This window comes from Tachysurus fulvidraco, chromosome 11 (genome assembly GCF_022655615.1).
Source record: "Tachysurus fulvidraco isolate hzauxx_2018 chromosome 11, HZAU_PFXX_2.0, whole genome shotgun sequence".
In the NCBI taxonomy this organism is placed as follows: domain Eukaryota; kingdom Metazoa; phylum Chordata; class Actinopteri; order Siluriformes; family Bagridae; genus Tachysurus; species Tachysurus fulvidraco.
Window position 1 is genome coordinate 11,575,428 of NC_062528.1, and position 20,160 is coordinate 11,595,587.

General features: G+C 39.6%; 1 protein-coding gene across 7 annotated transcripts in view; it reads right to left on the reverse strand.

The window, feature by feature from the left end:
• Positions 1-20,160, reverse strand: part of bcas3 (BCAS3 microtubule associated cell migration factor) — a 185,005-nt gene that overhangs the window by 18,109 nt on the left and 146,736 nt on the right. The window contains exon 24 of one of the 7 annotated variants that reach the window (XM_047820656.1): positions 13,534-13,658. The exons of the other annotated variants lie outside the window; for them this stretch is intronic. Coding sequence (XP_047676612.1) covers positions 13,555-13,658 — 104 coding nt within the window. The 3' untranslated portion in view covers positions 13,534-13,554. Of the gene's footprint in view, positions 1-13,533; positions 13,659-20,160 lie in introns of those variants that run through there. 7 annotated transcript variants of the gene reach the window in all.

The following is a 20,160-nucleotide window of genomic DNA, read 5'->3' on the forward strand; positions in this document are numbered from 1 at the left end:
TAGCTACAAGCACATAAAAAGGAAGAAGATGATCATAGATGAGCACTTTAAAATACACACTGAAGTTCACTGAGTGTATTTCTGAGTAAAAATTGGGTTCAGTACTATGAATGATTAAAGCAATGCGGGTAAACCATGATTATTAGAGGTATGATTGCTGCAGGTCTCAAAACATGTGCTTCTGAATTAATTCCCAATGAGAGCTCAGCATGGAGAAGACCTTCTTTCAGCATCAGTCCCTGATAAAAGAAGGGGAAAAAACTGTAGAACAGCTCTACAATGGGGAGAACATTCTTGGAAATTTAGCGGATTATTATGTGACACAGCTCTGCAGAATGCTTGCTTCTTATTGCCCAGCTGCACGGTTTATATTAATGTGCTTGTTCTAATAATTTATCGTTTATCTTTAGCAACAACTTGCATACAGTATGGTAGATTCTCCAGATAAACAGCTAAAAACGTGTAATCATTGATATGTTTATTTAGAATTTAGTTGTATAAATCAGCTGTACGTTTTCTGACACAGGAAAGTGTTTAGTCTGGACAGTTGTACAGCATCTCAGAAACATGATAGGCTGCATTTACTTGGTTTGCTCATTTCAAAAGCATATAATTTCAAATAACGGTCTAACGTTTTGTGGGCATGTATGACATGTAGCTTTGTAAATGATGAAAATAATTGCAATGGTATAAGACTAAAACCCTTCAGGCCATATCACATCAACACAAACAAAATGATTTTCCTATAACAGCATGACCTCTTGTTTTATTCCATACTTATACAGCTAATCAACTGAATCAAACTGAAACCAGTCTCAACTGTGAGAGCGCTATTCTTTAAGTAAGGCTTTAGTTGGCTGTTGAGCCTTGGGGGTTGGTTTGGGGTGGGGTCTGACAGCATTAATAATAAAGACAGTCTTGGCCTCAGAAATGATTAAAGGGGAAAGTTATGCTCAACACAGAGCAGACGCTGTCGAGTGTTGTTACTGACAAACTGGCCCAGTGCTTTGACAGCTCTGGTGAGGAGCGGATACTCTTAAGATCTGCAATGAAAGAAAGTTCATAACACACACACACACACACACACACACACACACACACACACACACACACACACACACACACACACACACACACACACACACACACACACACACACACACACACACACACACACACACACACACACACACACACACACACACACAAACAGCACACTAAAATGCCAGTCAGTCCAATCTTTCACCAGCATAGATACAACGTGTGAACATGCTGTGTGTGTGTATATATATATATATATATATATCAAATAGATCAAAGCAAACATGCAAACGTGTACTATATATATATATATATATATATATATATATATATATATATATATATATATATATATATATATAGTACACGTTTGCATGTTTGCTTTGATCTAGGCTTCCTCCGTTCATCATAGCTCCTATATTAAGCTTATTAGAAAAGCTAACTATGGCATGCCCACTTAAATAAATCCTTCTGTATGTGAAAACAATAACACTAGGTACAGCTAATAATGGAGATGAGTGAAGAGGAGTTTGTTGCAAGCCTAAGCAGCAATGCTCTTAATTGACATTAAAGAGGATTACATTACATAGTAACTTAATGAGTCAGGCCTTGTTTATTCTGAGACGTTAATGTGATTCGCAGCTATTTGAGTGCTTCTACTTCCCTGACAGGCTGGAACACACTCATCACTGCTCAGTCCTGCAGGACCAAATATCAAAAGAAAAAATACCAAACACAGAGTTTCTCTCTACTCCATAGAGCAGCTAAACCTTGAGATATACTACACCAATGAGTCTGATCGCCAAACCTCAATCTTATAGTTCTAACCTTATAAACATATAATCACAGTGTTGTGCGTTTCAAATGTGCCATTTAACCATAACAAAACATTATATTGTACTTTATATTTTATTAAATGGTAAAGTAACAGTGCACACGTATCCATCTTAACCCACATCATCACACGAGTGTCAGAATGAGAGGCTCAGATCTACGAGAGATGCATGAAATTTGGGGCTAAAGGTCAGGATTATCATTAATCAAACTGTGGCTTGTTCCAACACAGTCCATCTATCAGAGCAGTGGAAGCTGGGCTGCAATGCTGTCTGGGTCTGAGAGCACACAGGTAAATGATATCCAGAGTTCACACGCCTGCACTCACACACAGTGTAATGTTAATACAAAAACATCAGGCTTGGCACAATGTCACCTTGGTGTAATATGGTGTATTGGTAATAACTGAATAATAATAACTCAAAAGAACTACATAGTGATATTGTGACATAACTGTGATTTAAACCTGTTAACTGGAATTTGTATTTCAGATAAGAATATTAAGGTTAGCCAAGTCTTATTCACATCTGTTGCTATTTGTGGGGGGTGGGGGTGGGGGGTGGGGGTGGGTTTCCTACTCTAGTTATGTCTTCTGCCAATAAAATGAACATCATTAACTTCCTCCCACAAATATTTATTTTTAGAGTTGGGAACATAATTGTTTCTGTACATGGAAACGTTACTTGTGATTTGTACCTGAATAAAAATCCAGACAATAGCTCAGTTCTGCAATCAGCCACGTCAGTGAAGTCTTTATCATGCTTCACGTTCCTCTGCTGTTTCTATCTTAATCCACAATTCATCTGTCCATAAGACCTTCCAAAACCTTCTGGATCCTCTTCATACTCATGTTTGTTATTGTGGCTGATAGAGGTTGCGGATCATGCAAATAAACTTCTGTTTTTTTGTGAATAGTGTATTATGATTTACTTGGTTGATATTTAGACCTGATTATTCTGTAATTTGATGCCATGGTCATCCTAGAATGAAGTAATCACAAATTGTTTGTACAATGGTTTTTGAAAAAAACAAAAACAAAAAAACAGTTTTAATACATTAGACTTTGGATCCACCTTTCCTTCATAGTTGCTTGTGTAGGCAGACTTTTGTTTATATCTTTCACCTCAAAACCAGATGCAAATAGCAACGTTCAAGGGGTTAAAAAAACCCACTCACTTGTGGCTTATTCTCTCTCGTGTATACTATGAAGTGAACATCAAAACTTGAGCAAACAAACAACTGTCTGTAATTTGCTCAGCTAAAAGCTGACAGTAGACATGGCCCATGATGTCTAAAACAGCACTATAATGCTTTTTACTTCAGAAGATGAACACAAAACAAAAGATCATAAATTTGGTATTATTAAATGTAGTAACATTCTGCTGTTTTTTTCCCCCCAGCATCTCTTGGGAACAGACACACTCTTAGAGAGACTAAAGCTCTTAGACAAACAGGCTCCTCCAAACCACACAGAGATGTCAGCTTCAGCTTGACCCCTCAGCTAAGGAAGAGAACTGGCTGCTAATGGGACCTAAAATTTCAAGTCACACTCATCAAGGAATAACTTCTGTCCCGCTTCCTCCGCTGTCCCTAACTCGCTCCCTGTATTTATTTACTCTCTGTTTACTCCAAAGAATGTCTTCATAGTTCACACTACTATCCGGGAAATGACCCAGCAAAAACATAAACTAGCACTGCATTATGTTTACTGTTGCTCCAACACATGGCAAATAAATAGTAGTGCATTATTTAGATCTTCTCATGCAAGCAGAAATAGGAAGGAAGTAACCAGGATGCTGCAGGGACTCCAGGCACATGATTTCATTTGAGGCCATGGAGGATGGTGAGCAGAGGTCAGGGCGGAGGGGGTTCAGACACAAATGGCGACTGTGTGTCCTACGTCTGGCTAGTTAACCAGGTTAGTGCAGTGCAGGCAACAATTTGTTTCATGTCGTCCAGCGGAAGAGTGAAAAAATGAAGCTTGTTTGGAGTACGGAGGTCTCAGCTGGCGGTGAGACAGAAGGTGAGGGCAGCCCCTCCTGCTGACACGTTAGTCTGCTGGGCTCCGGCCTGTCAGCCAGCATTATTTATCAGGCCAATGATGTGTGGCATGGTGCTCGCACCACAGGAGAAAGTGATCTGACTGATTGGAGCTGGTGTTACACCTGACTGGAGCGTGTCTCTGACCACAGGGATTTCAGACCTGACCCTTATCATATCCACATGTTGCCATGTCTGAGTCTGTAAATACAGTATAGTGCACAAATTCTTGAAAAAATATTATTATTATTAGTGTGTCAGTAGACAAGTGAAAAATAGATTCCAAGCATACTATAAATAAGTTTTTCATATAAGATATCTGTCTTTTGGATTTTACCCACAAAGACAGAGGAACTGTAGCAAATTCTCCAAGCCTAAACACCTACCAGCTAATTTATATACGAAAAAAAAAATATATATATATATATATATTATATTATATAAAGTATACTGACTGGGGGAAAAAAAACCTACAAATTTCATAAGATTTCATATGTGACATTTGATGTGTGTGTGTATTGTTTGATAGTAAAAAGTGGATGTGTGTATGTTGGTGGAGGAGCTTTTTTCTTTTGCTTCCTCCTGGGACACGTCTGGGATGCAGAGCCTCTTATCAGTGTTTTTCTATGAAACCTACCGTAACTCTGGCCTTGCTGTTCCTAACAGAGCCTGCTGCTTTTAAAAAGAGCCAGCGCCACTCAAGTGGAAAAACAAGATGTAGGCCTAATTAAAGGGCTAATTTTGAAGGAAAAAAAACTTCTGCATACTATCGCATACTATCACTTCTTGCACTGTGCTGAAGAGTTCAATTACAGGTTTAGTGGGAGGGAAGTGTGCTGGAGCTGGAGCTGAACGCTAGGCTGTGTGATGTCTGATGTGGCAGCATGTGGTGGTGTCTCTGCCATGTAATAACATTTTTACTGATGAGCAGGCAGTGTTAGCCAGAGCACAAGCCAGTCTGCTATCCTGCCTGGCAGGAAGGCTGTGTCCATGGAGCAAAGGTCATGACTGCCTGAGCAGTGAGAGGACAGCAGAGGATTTAATTTAGGCCTTTCAAAATCTGTCAAAATCCCAACTGATAAAGATGCCTTTAATCTGGATGTGCTAAAGCCTCTTAAGCAAGAGTAATCTTACTACACAAGGAAAGGTTTGAGTCAAGTTCAGGTTTTCAGGCTTGTGAAAAGTATCAGGTGCAAGTTCTCACAGGCACTGAGAAGATTTCAGATATGAGTAATAAAGTCAAATTCAGGCTTCTTCTGTGTGTTTGTGTGTCAATGTCAATGTGTGTTAATGAATGAGTCAGTGACACTGGAGCTGTATGCGGCCAAAATGACATCCCCTCAGCCACCGTGTGAGGTACCACAATTCCTCACTCCAGTTACCTGCAGTAAAAGTGTCAAAGGGGTATTTTTATATGGCCACACACATGCTCTCAGATACGTGTGCACACATGCACGCATTTTAAAAAATGCAATGGGAATATATGTCTGGTGTGGGTGATAATCTTTTAACAGACCTTTTATATAAAATAATTGTAATATGGACAGCAAAAGTAAATTTAGGCAGGATTTGTGTACCATAGAGTGGTCAGTGTTCAGCAGGGAGAGCAGGGGTTTCAGACTGAATAACAGTGCACATAGCATAGCCCATTATGTCATTAAGAAAAAGACATGGCTCAATTTGGAATGTTAAACTAATATTCAGGCAACAATAGAGATGTTGGACAAGGTAACTTTAGTTGAACAAAGGGTCAAAGACTACAGACAGAATCAATGCTAAACAACTTAAAACCAAACCTGAATGGAGTCACTTTTAAATCCACCTTGTTTACACGGAGACAGTTCAACTGCAAAGCTACTGGATGTTTAGCAGCCATAAGCAATTGGAATGAAAGAGGAAGGGAAAAGCGCTTCACAGTGAGTTCCACACTGAACAGTAATGTGTGCAGTGACATCTGGGACTGTAATCAGGCGTCTTCTTTCAAATGCTGCCAAACCAAACAAGGCAATAACAAATCCACTTTACAGATCATCGATCTGCCCTGGCTCTGGCCAAGCTAAACATGAGAGGACAGGAGTCTGGCTTTTAAACCTGGCCCCCGAGGTCACTCTTTTCTCTGTGACTCTCAACGTCCACATAACCTCCTTGGCTTACTGTAATACCATCCCACCTACTGCACCATACACACAGACACAGGGACCTAAACATATAATGTAATAAATGAACACATTGAAGCATACAGCCACTTAAATAATTATGTAATATTTCACCAAAAAATAAAAAAAATATACGGGTCTTAAATTTCCCCTTTTGTATTAAATGAAGCCAAACACTCACACAAACCAATCTGTTAGATCTTATCTACTGGCATTAGTAGGTAAAATAAAATTGGATAATATGTGAGCAAAGTAAATTAATAAAATTACAAAAATGGTAACGCCCTGCATCCCAGCCTGCATTAATTTACTGCAAGTTACAGCAAAATTTTGCCTTTCATTTAGCTTCAGATACAAGGAGAGATAAACTAAAAAAATAAACAAATATTGTTTTTGGAGGTATCAGATAATTTCAAAGGTATAAAGAATATTCTAGGTTAATACTGTAGGTAAAACCATTTCCAGATGGTGCAATGGAGGGAGGACGCGTCATTGATTTTCTTTGGGCGACAGTTTGTTGCGGTAATGAGGCTCTTGCACACTAGCGAAAGCCACGCAACATGTTTGTGCATGTGCACTCACGAGATGGAGCGGAAGACAAAAGAGGACTAGCTAATTTAATTTGAGAACAGACAGACCAGCAGGGCTGTGATGCTTTTGACTCAGCACCAGGCGGCTCAATGGCTTTTCACTGAGAGCAGCGTACATAGGGTAAAAATGTCTCTTACTAAAACTATCTGAAGTACAAAAGGTTCAGTAGACCCAGGTCACACACAGCTATCATTGAATGTATAGATGAAGTATATGTGATTTGAGAACACACACACAAAAAATCAATACAGTATAGGACGTGGACGCCAGCACTCTTGTATGATAATAGATCTCATCTGCGAACACTTTTTTTGCTACCTTCGACAAAAGAAATACAAAAAAGCATTTGGTTAGAACTGTGGTTTGAGGTTCAGGATAGTATCACTCTCTCTACGGTGAGTTTAAGACAGCACTGAAATGTATTTGATGGAAGTGGTGTTGTTGATGTATCCTGCTGTGTGAGCTCAGCAGGTCTGACCTGGGGCCAGAGTGAAGAGAAGTCTTATATCAGTACGGTGACGGCACAGCACACAGGCACTAACTACAGTCAACTGGACTGCCAGAAGATCCTGTCTGCATGATGCTGGAATGATTCATTCAGTAATGCTTTAAAATGCACTTTCATCCAACTCACTCAGACACACATGGGAGAAGGACTGTCAGAATCAGATCTGATCCACCACAATGCAATGCGAGCAACAGCAAGGCTTCTCCTGATAAAGCATAAGCTCTATTTCCTCTTTACAGGCTGGAATAATAATAATAATAATAATAATAATAATAATAATAATAATAATAATAATAATAATAATAATAATAATAATAATAGTGTGTGTGTGTGTGTGTGTGTGTGTGTGTGTGTGTGTGTGAGAGAGAGAGAGAGAGAGAGAGAGAGAGAGAGAGAGAGAGAGAGATACAGCCGATCTTTATATTCTAACCACCACTATAATCCTTCTTCAGTAGCCAAGTAGAGAAGAGAGCAAAGAAAAGCAGGAGAAATGAAGAGAACTTTCAAGCCAGGATCTTTGAGACTGAGTGCACTTTCTTAAACCAAAATATATCTCAAACAATAAATTTCTATAACAATTAACATATATCTGATGGCTAAGTCTTGGATGAGATAATAAGTTAAAAAATGATCATGAGAAAATTCCTTTTTGGCTCTTAAGTTTGGGAAAGGGAGAAATTTTAAATGAAGCCAGAGGGCCAAATCAGTGCAAAAATCTAGTGGTCTGCTCTATCCTGCCCGTAGAAGGCCAGAGATTGTGCGGTCTACCTCCCAATGCAGATCACACATCAAAGAAACCTAGCTAGTGCTGCAGCAATGATGGAAAAACAACAACAGCATTCACGGACAGAGAAAATGACTGTCAGATTTGGAGCAGGCCTCCTACAACCCTCTGCCTTGTCATTTTCGGTATTAGCTGTGGTCTGGGTGCTGAAATCTCCCATTATGTGGGCAGAGATGCATGGGTACCCTTGCATGTGTGTGTGTGTGTGTGTGTGTGTGTGTGTGTGTGTGTGTGTGTGTGTGTGTGTGTGTGTGTGTGTGTGTGTGTGTGGAAACCAACTGGTAATGCGGTGAGTTCCGGACTGAGATCTATCCGACTAAGGCGGTGCTGAAACCGTGTGGTGCTGTAACCTGCACACATCACACACACATCTCACACACAGCTGTGTGCACAGCCACTGCAATTACCACATCATTTAACTCAACAAACTCCACTCTTTTTCACTGTCTTTCTTAGAGGCATTCTCACCTATCTCACCACAAATAACAGCAAGGCTTACATTGTAACTTGTAAACATTATGGATTGTGTTCCTGTATGGATTGTTTCAAAGCAAAAGAGTTATGGCATAAGTGAGGAAGAAATAACAGGAAAATAGATGGTTGCTAACATCTGTGTTGGTGAGAGCAGGAAAGATCTTACGCACCATTTCCTTTCTTCTACATCTGGGAGAGAAACGTGAAGAGGCCCTTAAGCAAACCAGCTCAATCCTGACCTCCCTTCACACTCTGCTGCTGGACCTGTTTGGTGTTGTGGGAGTGCTTGTTCAGAAGCTCTGGGTCATTAGGAGTAATTGTGTAGACCTTCCTCAACTGGGACGTCCCTGATGGCTGGCGTGAATTCCTCAAAACATACCCACACTTATTACAGCCGACAACAACCAGTGATCAAGGTAAAAAGGTGATCACAGCTCAAATCAGTACTGTTGTGACACAAACCAAACGCAAATGCCTGACAATGGTCACCTCTAATTTCCACATGTAGAAATAAATGTAAAGCAGTGTGTGTGTGGTGGGGTGGGGGGTGGGGGTTGGTGGTAATGAATGACCAATGAATGTCATGTCTAAGATGATAATTTAACATTCTGAGAACACTTCTTCCTAAGACTGTGCTAGCACACAACCAGCTATCATTCTGTGTGCATCAACTTGCATCCAGATTGTGTGTGTGCTGAGTTGGCTGTACAGCTCTGTACCCATATATCAAGTCTCCTGCCGTGCTGTGCTTCCTTCCCTGCTGTGCAAATTTGTCCAATTAGCCATGGCCTTACGGGGTGGAATTCGGTGTAAAATGGGGCTGCCACTATCCAAACACTGAACAACAATAAAGAGAATTTCACAGACACGCTGATCTTCTGTCCATCTCCAGCAGGACGACAGAGGTGAGGGGGCGATGCTAAGCGTGCTAATTCCTCCATCTCCTCACAATCAAAGTGTTCAGTCTATAGTCACTGCCATGTCATGCACCAAAAACATCTTATCCAACAGTTACACGCTCACAATTTGAAATTAATTTGCAAAAACTGATACATATATGAATATATATATATACATATTTCTTGAAATGCTTGTGCATAGTCAGCTTGGAATTATTAGCATCTTGGTAAATCTAGCTATGAAAAAGATAATGAACCAGCATAAAAAGTCTTTTTTTATTTATCTTAATAATACACTTTAACGACAGTGAAAGACATTTTGAAAAAGATGTCTTTAAACAAAATCATGTGTCAAATATTTTCATTCCTAGAAACTGAACAAAATGTATCTAAAGTGTTCACCAATGACTCCGGAGTATAAATAACAAGTAAGTAGCAGAGCCAGCAAATGTTAGGTTTATATAAGGAATTTTTGTATTCTGCAATCTATTTCAAATAAAGTGCATTCACAGGGCTTCATATTTTGAATATATGCTATTTACTGCCCTCAACCTCTTGTACCCCAAAACCCCCCACACCTTCGTCCTGACGTCTCTGTTCTATCTCTTGCCAGATTGCTTGGCAAATCTTTGCCCATTCTTCTTCACATATCTGTCCTAACTCGGTATTAACGCAGCCAGATGTCATACACACTTGTGGACACTGAGAGGCTCATGGTAAAAGGTTATTCATTTATTTGAATTCTTTCTATTCACATTTCATTTTGAACTTCTTGACAATTAAACATCATATAAAATACATTTGTACATATATGTGTATGTATAAAAACTAATTGCACGAAAGACATTTTGCACTTAAATTATGTGGAGCCTGATACAGAAGTCATCTTAATTAAAAATGGTTAAAATTAAAATGTTTAACATGACAATTTCCCATGTTGTAATCAGTGTTATAGTTTAATTCCTCAATGCATAAGTGTACTGGGACAAAGAAGTAGTGGTATCTCTAATGTCATTTATTAGCTATACAGTATCATTGTGACTGAACTGAACAAGTGGCTATTGATTATTAACTGTCAGCTTAATAAACCTGGCACTTTCCTACAGGTTAACCAATATCCCCTACAAGGGGTCAAATCTGAGAACATCTCTTTATAAATCTAGCCACACATAGTGTAGAGCTGAGACCAATAATCATCTACAAACATAGTATATGCATTAATAATTAATGCATTCATTAATTAAATATTAAGTTTGATATGTAGATGACATGCAGAGTTTTAATTACTAAGTAGGGTGGAATTTATTATTCGTTGCGCACACTATGTTTTGTGAGACTGGTATAATTTTTTTTTAGTTAGATAGAAATGAATTAATAAATGACTAACCAGGTGAGACAATAGACATAATACTGTAGACACAGGAAAGATACACATGTTTGCATGTACATGAGAGAAGGAAAAAAGAGGTGACAGAAATAGCAGCAAGATGCTCATCCATTAAAATCTGCACTTTTGAGTTGCATCTGCTACTCTAATGGCAGAACACAGCCATCGATGATATAAAGGTTTAGATGTCTGAACTGCTAATTTAGAGTCTGGGAAATATTTCAAAGATGTTTGTGAAAATGTGGGTGAATGTGTGGTCTGATAACGCTAACCATAGTACAGAACATGCAGAAATTCTCTTTGGCATGACATTAAATTAGTTAAGCAGGAAAATGAGAGAGAGAGAGAGAGAGAGAGAGAGAGTGAGTGAGTGTGTGTGTGTGTGTGTGTGTTAGCAGCCAGGCAATTCTGTCAAATGTGTTATCTGGTGAGGCAAATCCACCTAAACCTCATACTAATGTCTTTGGGAGTAGAGGAGGATTAATAAGGAACTGCTCCAAAGGCTTTAGAGCGGTTAAGATTCTTAACCCAGTTAACCCCCTTAGAGCACAATCAAATCAGGATATGAGAAACAAGCGCCTCTCCTCCACACGAGAGCAACCATGACATTTATTATATTTATCTAAGCAGTAAGCTTTTAGGTCAGTGCCACTACAGAAGAAAAACAAGATGCACGAGACAGTCCGGCAGTAAGGCAACAGAGATTAAAAGCCATGGAGGAAGTTTATCAGGTACTGGGATGATTTTATATGCAAGTTTGAACTCGTGCAGCTTTTATGGCTTAGTGCCTTGAGTCTGCTTGCATAAAGATGCTCAGATAGTCCTCTCTGATGTATACTGCTGTAATCTTTGTGTTTTGGCTCGCTTTTTCTCTCCTCCGCTTTTCTTGTCTGTTACACAGTCGATTTCAGTAATCTAGTGCTAAAAGTGCAGCGCGAGGGCAGAGGCCTCTCCTAACGCTTTAGCATGGTGGCTTTTTGATGTGGCCTGTGCGCTTTTGTTCCTGGAGAGCCATACATAATGAAACATCAAAGGCCCGGCATGATCCTTATGAAGGCCAGGCTGATCTGACACTCAGCCTGGACCGGCATGATCCTTATGAAGGCCAGGCTGAGCGGACAACCCCTGTCTAGCCTCGTCTTAATGAAGATCAGCCTACCCTTGCTTGTAACTTCCCCCTCACCACTGCCACAACCCTAAAATTTACTTACCTTTGGTTCCAGAACAGCCACTCCAACTCAAATGTACGTAATTACACAAATCAACCTTGATGAGGCCAAACGAGGGTCAGTGGGAAACAACGAAACTGGTTCATTTTGGTTCCCATCAAACATTAGAGTATTAAAAGATGAAAGTCACATAAAGACAATACAAAATGGCTGTAATACTGGTGTAGCACTGAAAAGAGCTCATCAGCATGATAAAGTGTCCCATAAAGCTGTTTGACTGGATTATCAAAAACAGTCTTCTGCAGACAGTTATTTTTGTTATGGCTAAATCCTGCTGTATGGACAAAGAAAAATTTACATGCAATCTGTTTAAGATAAAGCACTGATCTGTCAGCATTGATAAACCTAAGAAGAAAATGATTTGGCAAGCTAAATAAGTGCAATTGAATTTTGTTCCAATAATCTGTTTGGAAACTCAAGAATCATTCTAAAAATGGGATATTTCTCTTTATTAAAGTTGACACTTCATCTTAGCATACTCATTGAAAATGGGTTGTACACAAAGTTAAGAAAATGACCATTTAGTACAATGTGTTATGGCAATGTAACACAATATTAAGAAACTGCTTTAAAAATATGACTTTGTCCAAGATCTAAAGAAGAAATAGAAACCTCATGGTAATTTTCTAATCAATGAACTACTGTGACAAGGAAGATGAAGCATACATCATCAAACTTGGAGCAACAAAGTACAATGTACTCCCAGCCACATGCAGTGATAGTATTAGTATTTGGGAGGAACTGCCAAAGAACTAATAACACTGAGAGGAAACACACACTGTTCTTCATGTGTGTTTCCCAGTCCAAATCTGGCCACAGCTCTGGAGCCTTGTCCGCCACCTTGACATGTGCATGCATCAGGATGACTCTCTGGTCTAATGTTTCCTTAATGTAATGGAGTTTGATCTGGGGTGTCGGATGTCCGATATTGTGCTGTGTTATTAGCGTAAAGAGCGCTGAGGGGCTCTCGGGTTGAAGCAGGCAGGCCTCTCTCCCCTCCGCTCTAGCATTAGACACCGTTGTTAAAGGTTGTCTGTACAGACCAATAACCAGAGACGAATCTCTACTGACAGAGCCTCGTGCAAACTGATACACTCCCACAGAGCGGAGCTGACAGTGTCTCCGGACACTGGATACTGATGAAGAGCTTCAGTCCCGGTGGACTGCCATATCCACTACTTTAGCACACACAGACACACATAAAGGATCTGGATGATACATATGAAACACACTCAAGCTAAATCTCTATTATGTGCAAGGGTTGAAAGTCACACCGGAGTATTGTATGGCCAACCAGCCTTCCAATTGTGTAACATTTTCTTTGGTCATGATTTTGTGGTGTAACGGTTAATTTAGTCCAGATCTTCAATTCCAATCTCCAGATCTTGGTGAAACATGCAAGTTGTTTGCTAAAGACAACATTTTAAACAAGTGTAAAAAATCTCCATGGCAGTGGTAATAGATAATAGTTTTCAAATTCAGTTGTCTGTTGATTTGGAGAGAAAAAACAAACAAATAAATATCATGTAAAATACATAACACTCAAATGATAGCAAAACAGTGATTGAAATTATATTAAATGAGAATCACCTCCGAAGGCACCATTTTCTCTTAGATGTAAAATACTGAGGTTGAATTCTTCAGCCCAAGACTTTTCCTAAGCCCCTGGTCAAAGCCATCTCTCAGCAAAGAAATGATGACTCTATTAGACATTCCTTAGGCAAGCAGAAAAAACTTTAGACACAGAGGCTTATATCTCCCTCAGACATTTTTCCTCCACACATCAAGCAAAGAAAAATCAAATAATATTAACTCTAAATGTAATGCTTACAATCACTGATTATGGTGCACAACATTTCCATTCACCACATAAATAAGAGAATTAGTAAGAAATATTTTGTTCTCTCCATTTTCCCACTGTAATAAATTCATTCTCATTCTCAAAAAATGAACTGTGGTAAATTACTTAAATCACTATTTCAATTTGTGAATGTTTTTGTCTTACTTTAGGTCATGGTGAAGGTCAGGCGATAAGCTATGCCATGTCAACCCTAAAGTTCAAACTCTCAGACAAAACATCCTGGATGGCTCTAGTGGCTTGAGTTCCCACCAGTCAACAATTTCCCACAAGAGACAGACAACACACCCATGCCTGCTGTAATTGATGAATTTGTGAGCAGTGGGTCAGACAGAGATGGACTGGCTCATACTGCAGTGGCAGTAGTATAAGTGCACTTTGCCCCACCTCCTGCACTTTCTGTATGTGTGATAAGCTGAGGCTACACTACGACCCTGGAGCTTCTGTGGGATAATGGATGAGAGTTTGGATAGTTGCTGACAGCCCTGGAAACATTTGGCCTGGATTTTTCAGGGGCATAGCTCTGTCACTGCCTCCTGAATCGGGAAATCGGCATGTGCCAGGGCTACCTGAACCAGCCACCACCTGCTCTAACACTTTACACTGATTGGGGCGACAACTGCAACAGCTGGACAGGGATTAGATGGGTAGTGCTAGGCGGTACTGCCAGCCCACAGGGTCACAGTGAGCCACAGCCAGGCTGAGCACCTGTCACTAGGCCTGATGAACGTAACCCAAAAGAACAGCTCTGATCCCATATATCAAAATCCCAGATTTTGCTCTCTCGCTCTTTTTTTTTAAACATGATAGACTACTGTACAATGTGTGATTTAGTGTTCCCACTGAGCTGGCTAAGATCAGTGGGGTATTAATGCTACTTATCAACACATGTGGTGAAAATGGGCCAACGATTTTACGCTCTGATCCACTGGGTGAAGCTGAAAATCCTCTAGAGAAAAGTGAAGTCCATATATAATTGGACAATGTCAGTTTTTCTGGTACAGTGTTTTGACAAAGTCTGTTCAAGCCTGATGACTCAATAAGGACACACTGTGTGTGCACACATCACAGTGGGGGAGAACAACATGTGTAACATTTAGAAATATCAGATATAGACAGAAAGATCTATGACTTTCTAGGACCTAACAGGCATCATAAAATGAGACTGATGATGCTGGCAAGTACAGCAATGGTAGGAAGCAATTGTAGAAAAGAAAATATCCAGAAGCCTAAAACGATCCAAAAGCATGCTGTGAGGTCAAATTCAGCATGAAAGTATTGCTATATAGTTAGCTTTCAGAGAAGAATGAAAAAAGAAAAGATGAGCATGGGTAAAAGTAAAATGCTGTGAAATAGAAGTGTAGCAAAAGCCAAAATAACACTGACCCCAATGACAGAGAAACATATAAAAAGTGTAGAAAAGTTAATTAAATAAATAGCTAAATTAAAAGTCATATAAATGTGCAAATATAAAACAAACAAAAAAAAATTAACATTGCATAAAAAACCCTTTCTTTGCACTGCTAAATGTCTTGCTGCTGCTCTCACTGTGAGTGGTGTCAGAGGTCATGGCTAGGCATATTCATATAGAGGTCGTAATTGCTGAGGACGTATAATATAATATGATATATGGAGTATAAATGACCTAAAGCAAACAGTTTAAATAATAGTTTAAATAATATAGACTATCTCTCTTACCTTACCCACTGCATGTAATGTAATGTATTTCTATTACATTTTTTGTAAGGAGGAAAAAAAAATCAATGCTGTATAAAAAAATAAGATGAAATAATCTATGTACAGTAAGATTTTCCCGTTGAAATATTCTGAAGGAAGGCCTGTTAGTCTGAAACTCAACCGCATCAGATGATGTCATAATAGGCTTTATGGCTGACCAGACAGCAGATTTGCTTAACACTAACAGATGCAGTGTAAGTGCACACCGTAGGGCCTCTTTCCTATTTCATCAGTCTTCTCCTCCTTACTTTCTTCTTTTCTTGCTTTCTTACTTTTTTCCACTGCCTCTGCTCAATCTACCGCTCAGTTTTACTCTTCTCTTTTCTAGTTTTCAGATTATTTTCTTTTTATTTTCTTTCTTCAGTCTTATATCCCAACTTGTTCAACTCACTGCAATCACTGTGTATTTTCTTCAGGAAATGCAAATCTAGTGATCCTCTAAAGGTAGCCCTTGTTTCCTACTGTTCGTCCTGCAGAGTCTACACCAGAGTACGGTGTCACTGGCGCCCTGTGCCGTTCTGGGTTGCTTCTTGAACACGACAGGCCCTGAGTGACAAGAAGCAGACATGTTCCCCTGACTCCCCTTGGCCCTCACTCACTGTAGCCGTGCCCTACTGACGCCACTCGCAACACAGGAGCCTTACACACATTAAAGCTTTAGCCGTGCCAGGTCTTTTCCCATGGTTAGATTGCATTACACCTTGGAGAGAGAAGAACGAAAGAAATGAACGAAAGAAAGGAGGAGGGGAGGAAAAGCTCCAACTTCTAATGTCACTCCTGCTGCACTGAGGCCATAATGGTGGTCATTAAGTGAAAAACGATAACTCAAGAAGATAAAACATTTTTCGGGCCATAGGATACACTCCCCTGACATTTTTAAAAGATTCTCAAATGAAGTAGCTGAACAACTGACTGTGATATAGAACAAAAACATTTAAAAAGAATAAATAAATTAATTAAATACTATAAACATATATGATTCCCCAATAAATACTCCATATTACTTAGTGCGAGTTTTTATATACATTAAGACACGATGAACAATGATGCACTGTGTTCCTTTCAAACCCCAGCTCCAAATACCACAAATTTCTGATGTCAAACTTCAAAGCCAAGTAGTTACTTGCAATTCTAAGAGCACACGCACAATGTAGAATGGGAAACATTTAGTTATGACGGAGAGGGTAGAAATGTGTCCTTTACATGCTGATCAGTAATCTTTGATAATGGATGGCTTCTGAGGTCCAGTACTGATGAAGAAGCTGCCAGAATATACAGACTAATAATTCTCCATGTTTTATATAGCATTGTATGACTTCAACATTTATAATTTATTGATGCCATTAGGACCATGCAAGAGTTGTTATGGAACAGTCCAAGTGTCCAGCTAGGCCAATATAAAACAAAGACCAAATTGTCTTCAAAGAGTGTCTAGGTCAGTGTTATGTTACTTTTTTTTAAGTCTAAATAAATTTTAACTCCAACAATAAGACCTAATATAAGTTGCTTTGATGTTACTGGAAATGAAAAATGAGGACAAACCCCATAATAACTCTTGCTACAGTGGCAGTTAGGCTAATAGTGAAATAATGGCTACAATTCAAAGGCCTGGATGCTTTGGTGTTCCTCCTTTCAGAATAATACAGATTGGTTAGGTGGTGTGGTGACTCCTGGTTGGCTGTACAGTGAAGAGACGATTAGCAGCTTAGAGCTTAATGTAGAGCTGAGTGTTCTCTAAAGAAATTCCTGAATCCTGCACCACAAAGACCCAATGGAAACTCCATTCATAGACTGTGTGCAAACAAAGTGCAGCAGTGAGGTTTATGCACAGGCAGGGGTGCTACGGGAATAAGAAACAGTGCAAACTAATGAAGTGTCAGATATACGAGTCAGATAGAGGAAGTCGGCTGGCTGGGACTCCCTCCCTGCCTCCTCTGCTTGGTTCTCCTCTCCTCTGAACACAAAACCGCTCACATGTTCAGCCTGTTTTATGTCATCTGTTTAGTAAATCCAGAAGCATCCTAACTTCAGTCATCCAAAGCAGAAAACAGGAAATGTGTGTCTTTGGCACACCAAAGCAGTTGCTTGCAAATATTTCTCATTGCTTTTGAAAAGTGTTAAAGCCACAATTGCATAGGCATGTAAGATATGGAAGACCTAAAATGTTTATCCATTAATTTAATATATTTGTTACTAAAATACAAGTTGGTGAAGATGTGGGTGGACTATTGCCCTGGGCCTTTCTCTCACACAAACCATCAGCTAATTGTTATAATTCTACATGTGGTGATTGTTTTAGCCCATGCACCATGAGAGCCAACACCACTAAACCATTTTACAGGTGATAACAGAAAGCAACCTGTGTGTCAAACCACCCGAAAATGGCATATATCATCAGAGCTTCCAACCCTCATGGAGAGATGTGAACAAAGATGTTAGCTTTGTTTGTTTATAAAAGAATGGTAACAGAGAAGGTTAGTTCTATGCTTGAGAAAGTAGAAGAGTTTGGTGAAAAGTCCTGCTGACAGCTGCTGAGAGCTCCTGTTAACCTTGAGTATCAGGGGATCACCAAGCTTTTGCTCACGCCCCCATCAAAAAGTCTGATCTAATCTCTTTTTACAGTTACTGAGACTGGAATACACTGTGAAAGGGGTGCCAGTTCATCACAGGGGACCATACACATGCATTCACACACACATCCACAGCTAGAAGCAATTTATCATAACTGTTTCCACCAACAGGCATGTTTTTGAACAGTGGGAGGATGATGCAGATACAGTGATATAAAATGTGTTTGTGAAATGTTTTGGAGAATGAAGAGGATGTGAATAACTCTGTTTAAGGCAGAATAATTGTTTATGGATCTGGCTAATCAAGTCTGGCATGTAATTCCCAGAACTGAACCAAAAACAACTCCCCAACTTCAACCAAGTGGCTAAAACTGATTCCACAGATCAGCCAGACCATCCTAAAATGGGACAAATTATTGCTCAGCTACGCTGATTATTATGTATTCTTTGGCTGTCAAAAAGCTATATTTAACTGTTCCCATAAAGGCTGTAAGATTTGGGAATGGCCTGGCCTTGGTGTGTGTATATGGACAGCGGAAGTTTCTGTTCTCCTCAGACAGCTCAGTGTGTTTAAGGGCAGCTCTGGTCAGAGCTGTCACACAGACTGGGATAAGAATAGGATGTGTTACGATCTTGATGCAAACACAGCCATTCCCACGTTACGCAGACGAGTGTCACTTATTGCGTTATTCTTGTATTATAATGAAAGTCCCTCCCCTTACAGAACTTCCCTGAAGACTAAAAAAAAAAAAAGAAAAGAAAAACAGCCCACCAAAGCTCCCCCAGTTCACTCATCTCCCAGACATATGTGCATTCCTTGTTTATCTTCAATTATAAATAACTTTGGGAAGATGAGGATCGATACTTTCCCTGTGACCAAATAAAGAGTGGGAGAGTGTTACAACTGAACATTTTAATGATTCTCATCTTTGTGACTTTTCTCTAAGTTCTGTTCCCATGGCCCTTCAGAGAGTGTATTGTGATAACTACGCTACAATCAGCACAGGCTCATGTAGTTGAGAAGGAAAGCAAGTGAGGAAGACAGAGGGTTCAGTCTGCACAACAGGCAAACTGCAAAAAAAAAGGCTTTGGCTGTGTATAAAGGCCAACACGTATCTGACAGCAGAGACATGAGGTTACCGCTCCTAGTGCTTGCCTTGGCTTCATATTCACATTTCCTCTGGTTTTCTCTCAAGGATGTAAAGCACTTTTTATTACAATATGAGCTATAATTATGACAGGATTGGAAACTATAATTGGATTGTGAAGAAAAAAAAAGTTGTCAAAATATAATTACAACAAAAATATGGAGAGAAAACGCTAGAGAGCCAGCACTATAAAACCATCTGGTTTTTGTACCCAAAATAGGAAAGAACAACATGAAAACCATTACTTTATGTCAAGAGTTTTAGATTGCTGGAAAATTATGTACAGTAGAGCACTGATCCTCATGACCCAACATGAAAAAGATCATTCTACCTTCTTATGGTTGAAAACTGAGTAAGAAACTGAATCTCCATCAAATATGCAGTGAAAGGAAATTCAAACTGTTTCAGCTGCACAGTAAAGAGGATTCCCATAACATTTTCCCCTGATCTGTGGTGATCCCCACCCCTGCGTTTGTATTCTACCACTCTATAAAATGCACTCCACATACAAACCAAGCTTCAGCACACCCTGGAGTTCTTGTTTGAAGTGGCCAACAACATATGAGTAATCCACAGACAAATAACCTTATGTCCAACACGTCTTACAATGACAATATCCACAAGGATGACGAGGCACTCTGGCTTCAAGCATTTCAATTGTTAGTGCGTTACATAACATTTACTCTCAGCACAGTGCAGCTCAGCTTAGCTTGGTTACTGGTCACCACAAAATAAAACTAATGTTCTGATTTTCAAAACACATATGGTCACCAGGCAAAAAACAGTCTCATAGTGGTTTAGGGGAAACCACAATAGCTAATTACAAAGTTTGCACTATACCTTACACTGGCAAAAGCTGTATCTTGACACTTGTGTTTTTCATTATGACCTTGACATTGAGTCT